This window comes from Pteropus vampyrus, unplaced genomic scaffold, assembly GCF_000151845.1.
Source record: "Pteropus vampyrus isolate Shadow unplaced genomic scaffold, Pvam_2.0 Scaffold44, whole genome shotgun sequence".
Classification (NCBI taxonomy): Eukaryota; Metazoa; Chordata; class Mammalia; order Chiroptera; family Pteropodidae; genus Pteropus; species Pteropus vampyrus.
In genome coordinates this window covers 2,674,734-2,683,083 of record NW_011888825.1, presented here as the reverse complement: position 1 = coordinate 2,683,083, position 8,350 = coordinate 2,674,734, and the positions used below count along the sequence as shown (strand labels likewise).

The 8,350-nt window shown below is 36.3% G+C and overlaps 1 protein-coding gene across 1 annotated transcript in view; it reads left to right on the top strand.

Moving 5' to 3' along the window:
- The first annotated feature begins 7,007 nt into the window (after nucleotides 1–7,007).
- Nucleotides 7,008–8,350, top strand: part of LOC105291363 (myosin-2) — a 23,068-nt gene continuing 21,725 nt past the window's right edge. The window contains exons 1-3 of the mRNA XM_011359128.1: nucleotides 7,008–7,211; nucleotides 7,300–7,443; nucleotides 7,553–7,709. Coding sequence (XP_011357430.1) covers nucleotides 7,008–7,211; nucleotides 7,300–7,443; nucleotides 7,553–7,709 — 505 coding nt within the window. The remainder of the gene's footprint in view (nucleotides 7,212–7,299; nucleotides 7,444–7,552; nucleotides 7,710–8,350) is intronic.

Sequence of the window (8,350 nt, the reverse complement as noted above, 5' to 3'; positions counted from 1 at the left end):
AAATAGTGGACTTATCAAAATAATGTTTACTTATTCCTTAGTCATTCTACTAATATGTATTGATTCCTATTATTTAATAAGCAAGAGAATACAGAGACCATATACACCAGATCCTCAAAAACAGTCATTTCGTTCAATGTAGTTTCATTATAATGTTGATGAGATGCCATGGGAACTTAACTCTTATTTATGTCAATTAGCCTATGGTCGTATTAGTTTTGTTATATGTCATTTCACTTAAAGTCACATAACCTATAGACAACATTAAGTGAGGACCTACTGGACATATTGATAATACTTCTTAATTGCATAATCAAATTAATCTGATACAATTTGGTAATTGAACGTTGAGAAGTGCAGAAGTAAATGCATTTTTCTTTACATCCATCATTAAGGAATAATTTCTCTTGAATTTCATTCTTTTGTTGTTCTTTTTCTAAATTTTTAGAATATCTATATACCTATATTACTTTCATAGTTAAAACAACAACAACAACAACTTTGGTTTCATCCTAAGGTAGTTTTGTTTCTCCCAAATCTCTCCATAAAATCCCTTTATATACACATTATGTGCTTTGTGCTGGCAGAACTGCTGGATATTAGGCACCAAGTATGGTCTATCTTTCTCTCTCTTAAGTGCTTAATAGGCTGCTTTGCATACAACAAACCTTTGGATTCTTGTATTTTAGTAAAGCATAATTCTAGCAACTTTCTAAACAATTCTACCCACGAGTGCTCACAGATACAAGCTTTCCCTCTCCCATGCTTATTTCAAATTAAGACTAAATATATTACTTGAAAGCTAAATCTGCAACTACTAAAGTCATGTAATATATGACAAAATCAAATTATAAACAGCTTTTAAAAAATTCTTATCTTTTTCATCCTTTATCTCTCCCAATAACTTTAAATTGTGAGCATTCCCATAGGCCTCTTGCTAGCCATTTTCTTTTTACTTTATAAAGCAAATTCTTAGGAAATTCTATGACCGAACATTTAGAAGTATAGATTTCTACTGATGGGACGTCATACAGTGTGGGTTGCTCATGCAGAGGTACTACGTTTGGACCAGAAAATGAACACATTCTTTAAAAACAACATTAACTTAAACCCATAGTTTTCAACAGGATGGGGGATGATCTTGGCAGGACAGAGTAAAAATTATTTTTATTCTTTTAACTAGAATAGAATTGGGTTAATGAAACATTTTTTCTGTTCCTAAAAATCGACTTTATCAATCTCATCACAGTCAAGTAAAATAAAATTTTCTCAGACAAATGTTGGGTAGGTTTTATTTAAACTGTGCATGAAATGATTTCTATGCTCAGTGGGATAGCATTCTAAATTCATGGCAGTGTTGCTTTGGTTAATAGCTCCATATCTGAAGGGCTAAGTGTTCATTTTATCCAAGTCAAACTCTTGTGTCTAGCATTCAAGATTTTTTTGCTGTCACAATCTGTTAGTGGGCTTGGGAGAACAGCGTGGGAGCTGGGTGGAAGTCACAGCTGTTTTCCATCTTTAAGAAGCATCAGTGGGAGGGAGGATCATAATCAAGGAAGAGGGCAAAGGCTTAGGCGACCCAACAGTATGATCAAGTGTGGTCAAGGGAGGAAGAGATCGAGAGCAGGAGTCCAACAGTGGAAAGGTTATTGTGGCGAGGGTGGGTGTGGGAGATGGAAATCCAATCAGAGTGCAGAACTGAATGAAAAATAAGGAAACTGGGAGGTCAGTGGTCTGAAGACAAAGGCAATAAGCTCCTACAGCAGGTGCTCTGGTCAGCCTCATTTTGCAATTTAGGGGCAAGACATTTCATTCTTAATGAGTTAGTCATAGAAACATCTTCTGACATATCTGGTCTCAATCTCTCTCCCTAGACTTCTCCCCTACACACATATGTTAGACCCTAGTCAGACAAGACAACACTCTCTTCCTCAAACAGACTTCAAACTTTTCCTCTTCCTATCTTTATTCTTTCTGTTTCTATTCTTACACCTAGAATTTCTTTTTTCTTGGATCTATACCTGTCAAATTCTACTCATTTTTTCATGGACCATCTCAGATGTCATTTCCTGATCTCTCAACCAGATACTATCTCATCAACAAAAAATATGTATGTACTGTTACAGTCAATGTGCTAATTTTGAGGCAATGGAGAGGATGGAGTAGCAATATAAGAGGAAGCAGCTATTCCATCCCATCTCTACACATAAAATGTTCTGCATTCTGAAATAAACTTTTGTATATTTATATTGGCATATTATCTTACTTTTCCCACAATAGTGGAAGATGTCTGGTTAAGGTTACCAGTTTGCTAACATAATGTTCTAATAGACAACCTAAAGGAATTAGAACAAAACTGGAATGAACACAGTCAGAGTTACATGTATTTGGTATTAAAGCAATGGAGAGTGGAGCAGGAAATCTTTATTTGAGTTCCACTCTGATTCGGCAAGCCATTTCACATTTTTCTGAATCATGGTTTCTTTAAATATAAAATGAAGAGAGTTTATTTGCCCTATTCATACCCCAGAGCTTTTGAAAGAAAAAGTGAGATGCCCATAAGATATTTACAGGCTATAAAATGCTATGCAAATAGTGGACTTATCAAAATAATGTTTACTTATTCCTTAGTCATTCTACTAATATGTATTGATTCCTATTATTTAATAAGCAAGAGAATACAGAGACCATATACACCAGATCCTCAAAAACAGTCATTTCGTTCAATGTAGTTTCATTATAATGTTGATGAGATGCCATGGGAACTTAACTCTTATTTATGTCAATTAGCCTATGGTCGTATTAGTTTTGTTATATGTCATTTCACTTAAAGTCACATAACCTATAGACAACATTAAGTGAGGACCTACTGGACATATTGATAATACTTCTTAATTGCATAATCAAATTAATCTGATACAATTTGGTAATTGAACGTTGAGAAGTGCAGAAGTAAATGCATTTTTCTTTACATCCATCATTAAGGAATAATTTCTCTTGAATTTCATTCTTTTGTTGTTCTTTTTCTAAATTTTTAGAATATCTATATACCTATATTACTTTCATAGTTAAAACAACAACAACAACAACTTTGGTTTCATCCTAAGGTAGTTTTGTTTCTCCCAAATCTCTCCATAAAATCCCTTTATATACACATTATGTGCTTTGTGCTGGCAGAACTGCTGGATATTAGGCACCAAGTATGGTCTATCTTTCTCTCTCCTAAGTGCTTAATAGGCTGCTTTGCATACAACAAACCTTTGGATTCTTGTATTTTAGTAAAGCATAATTCTAGCAACTTTCTAAACAATTCTACCCACGAGTGCTCACAGATACAAGCTTTCCCTCTCCCATGCTTATTTCAAATTAAGACTAAATATATTACTTGAAAGCTAAATCTGCAACTACTAAAGTCATGTAATATATGACAAAATCAAATTATAAACAGCTTTTAAAAAATTCTTATCTTTTTCATCCTTTATCTCTCCCAATAACTTTAAATTGTGAGCACTCCCATAGGCCTCTTGCTAGCCATTTTCTTTTTACTTTATAAAGCAAATTCTTAGGAAATTCTATGACCGAACATTTAGAAGTATAGATTTCTACTGATGGGACGTCATACAGTGTGGGTTGCTCATGCAGAGGTACTACGTTTGGACCAGAAAATGAACACATTCTTTAAAAACAACATTAACTTAAACCCATAGTTTTCAACATGCAGGTTGATGGACCTGGAGCCTAAGCTGTGGAAAAGCGAGAGAAGTGGTCATTGGAAAACTTATATCTTGGATCCCAACTCCTCTAGGGCTTAAGCTCTCTTCTCTTTAAATCTGTGATCATTCTTCTTTCAATTTCATCTATTTCGTTTTGTTTTGTTTTGTTTTCATTTTTAAAAGAATCCTCTTTTGAAAATCATTGCTTTTATTTTTAAGGCAGTAATTCATGCACCAGGCACAAAATTTAAAAGGTACAAAAGGGTATAGTATAAAATGTCAGTCTCTCTTTGACCCTGTTACTGATCATTTATTTCCCCTCTCTAGAGGTCACCAGTTAACCAATTTCTTAAGCATCACTTCTTTTTCATTTTCACCACCAGCTCCCTAGACCAGGTTCTCACTTCTTCACATCTATCTTAATGTAACTGCTGAAATTATATTTAAAAAATTTACCCACTCCTTTTTTTTTCTTCTTTGATGAAAATAATGTTGAAATTTCTAGGATAATGAGATATATTTTAAATTTACTTGAACTCTTTTTCATATCAACTATTTCAGAAGATGGTGATGCTCCAATTTTTAAAAACTCCACGTATTAGAGTCACCCTACTGCTAAGATCGTCACCACTAAAAGGGCATATCATTCACAGATACATAGAAATACCTGATACATTCAAAGTCCAAGATTTGGAGTTCCCATTCTGAGCTTCCTCCACCAGAACAACCTACTTGGCCTTTCAAGACCCCTCCACTATCTCGTTTCATAATTTTTTATCACACAAAGAAATGTTCTCACCAAGCCCTTTATTGATATAGCCAAATCACTTCCACATTATTCTAGCATACTACTCTAATGAATCATTTTTTTCTCAGTGTGCTGACATGAAAAATGTTGGAAAGCACTCCCCAGAAGCACCTTTTACTACCAGAAACTATTAAGCCTTTCTTAATGCAGGCAAGTCAAATGAGTAGGTGGACGGGAAGCTGTGCTGTGTGGAGGACAGGCTCGGGCAAAAGTAAAATAGTGAAAGAGTAAAGATACTCCAGAAACTATAAGAATATTGGAACGAAAAGAGAGTTTTCTTTCTTTTTACATTTTTGAGGGCACGTAGCTTAATTTTGCAGGGCTGGAAAGGAAGGATTAACAGGTTGAAAATTAACCCTCACAAAATTAAAATAATTAGTATTTTATTTTTATCATCTTACTATGTTAAATATGAAAAGTGATGCAAGGCAAGCCTGAATGGCATGCCCAGCAAGGTCAGAAAGGATTTATGAGAGAAGCCAGGTATCTGGCTGCCCAGCCACTGTCTTTATCCACCAGCCTGAACCTTGCATTCAGATCATCTTCTCGAATTATCCATAGGAGACTTATCCACATACTCAATAAGAAAAATATTTCTAATTATATCCAACCATTCTTAATATGAATGAGAATTATGTGGGTACGTAAGATTGCCAAGACTTTTTTTTGCCAAACGATTCCTTTTGACTTAAGAAAGAGGAGGCAGCTGCATTGTTTCCATACCTATCCATATAAAAGAGCCCTTGGAATGAAGCTGACTCGTCCTGCTTTAAAAAGCTCCAAGGTAAGTGGGAACAGGACAGGACTTTCAAGAGGGACACTGGCCACACTGGCCCGTGTCGGCTGCAGCTGCTAATTCTGGTACTGTTCCTTCTTATACTGCACATTTTACATCCATGACTTTTGTTGCCTTCTGTTTACAAAGCAAATAATGCTGCAAATGGGGTTTTGTTTTGTTTTGGTTTTGATTAACTAATCAAGTGCTTTTTCCTTTTCTTAGACAGACCTGTCTCACTTCTAGGCTACATCTTCTCACTTGCTAACCAGGTAAGACTTGAACTAACCAGTCCCTGGAGGAAAATGAGAGAGCCTCTGGGATGGATCTGTGTCACTTAGCAACCTTTGAAAACCTGCTTGTCTCAGTAAATACCTTGCTTCAGGAAAGGTGCTGCAGAGAGAGAAAGGGAGAAATTGCCTTTTAGAAAAATGTACAATATCCTTACTGAGGACTCAAGCATTGGTGGGGCGAAATTTTAGCAATATCGTTTTGTTTCTGTAGGGGAAAAAAAAAATCTGCATTAAGATTCCCCTGCTAAAATCTCTAATTTGATCAAATTTGTCCTGCTATTAGAATTCACTTAGTAAACATGATATCTAACAAATAAGAAAGGAAGTACCTAGGGAAATGCTTCCTTTAATCTTCTTTAAAACCTTTTTTAGTTACCTTACCCAGTCTGAATGTTGTATGAAACAAAAACACTGTGAAATTATTGTTACATATATAATAAAAATATTAATCTGCCCTACTACTACAGACTGCATTTCTAAAGAGAGAGTCTGGTGGCTAGTTGATTAAAATGAGTTTCAAGTAATTTGATCATATAATGACTGCAAGGGCATTCTTTGCCAAACTTTTTATTCTACTGATACCACTGGCAATTTGCAGATAACATAGAATGGAGTAGCCCAAAGTTGTATTCTTCAGAAGAAAATTTGGGAAAGCAAAGGGAGCCCTTCAGTGTAGAAGAACAAGGATAACATTTTCTGTGGCTTTTATCCTCAATTGGTTTACTGGGTTAAACTGATTAACTGGATTTAATATGCAAATAAATTATATTAGACAAATTCTACTAAGCACCCAATTTAAAAAAAAGGTAAACAAAAATATAATCCACCCAAATCCACTGAATGTGAGCACATCTAAAGGAGAAAATAAAGTTCTTTTACATCATACAGCAAGAAATGGAATGTTGTTACATTATAATAAATAACATCTAAATGGTAGGCTGAACTATGTCAACTATATCAAGTTGCTTTATTGGTCATCATTTTAACTTTTTTTCAGAGTATCTTCATAATATCTCATTGTGATTTTAAAAAGGCAAATATTGTGATCCCTATTCTAAAGATGGAAACATTGAGGCTCAAAAAGATTAGGTGGCTTACCCAAGGTCACAAGCTCCTTAACAACATGCTGAAACTACAACTCAGCTCTCGATTAGAATGCCAGTCTCGAAAAATAAAGGATAATGGATTTAAAGCACTAAGTGCAGTGTTGGGTCCACAGTGACCCCTGACACATTTGAGTTCTTGTGATTATGTTTGTTTCAATAACGGTAGCATGGTATACAGTGGACCTGCCTGGTGGGATTTCCAACAGGGCCCTTGAAATGTCATCAGTATAGAAATTTATTCATATACATGACAGTTCAGAATCTCTAGTGTGAAACATTTCATCTCCTTTAGGACCTCTGAGTTCAGCAGCCATGAGTTCAGACCAAGAAATGGCTGTTTTTGGGGAGGCTGCTCCTTACCTCCGAAAGTCTGAGAAGGAGCGCATTGAGGCCCAGAATAGGCCCTTTGATGCCAAGACATCTGTCTTTGTGGCGGAGCCCAAAGAATCCTTTGTCAAAGGGACTATCCAGAGCAAAGAAGGAGGGAAAGTGACCGTGAAGACCGAAGCGGGAGCGGTGAGTAGAGACCCAGGAATCGACATTTTATTGATTTTGCTGTTTGGTCACGCAATTGAAATAAAAAGTTATCTTTCCTGTTTACCAGACTCTGACAGTGAAAGATGATCAGGTGTTCCCCATGAACCCTCCCAAATATGACAAGATCGAGGACATGGCCATGATGACTCACCTGCATGAGCCCGCTGTGCTCTACAACCTCAAAGAGCGCTATGCAGCCTGGATGATCTACGTGAGTGCATTCTCATTGCCTTCCACTCATGCGGGCAGTTAACATTTTTGAAAAGTAGTAGATTATGAAGGTTCTCATAAAATAATGTATTTTTTTCTTTTTGGTGCAGACCTACTCAGGCCTGTTCTGTGTCACCGTCAACCCCTACAAGTGGCTGCCGGTGTACAATCCCGAGGTGGTGACAGCCTACAGAGGCAAGAAGCGCCAGGAGGCTCCGCCCCACATCTTCTCCATCTCTGACAATGCCTATCAGTTCATGCTGACTGGTGAGTGGCTCAACTGTCTTTCATATGAATCATTTTACCACCTCTAACCACAAAATGTTAAAGCTAAAAAGACCTTTACAAATAATCTAATCCAACCACCTACTTATACAGAAGAGGTGGCTAAAACACAGAGGTACATGCTGTCCAAGCAGAGACTAAAACTCACTTCTACTGATGCTACTTCCGGGATTTTATCAGACCATGCTGCTGCTCCATCCCTATGAAGCTTTTTCAGTCTCCCTGCTTGAAAAAACATGATTTGTTTTATATACGTTAAGTAACAGGAGTAAGATTAAGTAACAATTGAATCACATTTTCTGAATAGAAATGAAAAACGTGTTCAATCATTTTCATGTCTAAGTTTCTTATTGATTATGAATTAGATATTTTAGAAGTACTGTTATCTCATTGAAGTCATCAGAGCTCATTTCAGATATGATATGCTCCCTCTGAACGAAGATGGTGTTTGAGGGCTACAGGCATATAAACAAAAGTTGTTATTTTTCCCCTTTAAAGGGGTTTTATTCTGATCAAAGTACCCTTTCCAACTAATCTTTCTTTGACCCAATGTCATACATTTTGGAAAGACTGATCAGAGTTAGGGTTGCGGTTTGTGGCTATGAGACACAGGCGTGTGTGTG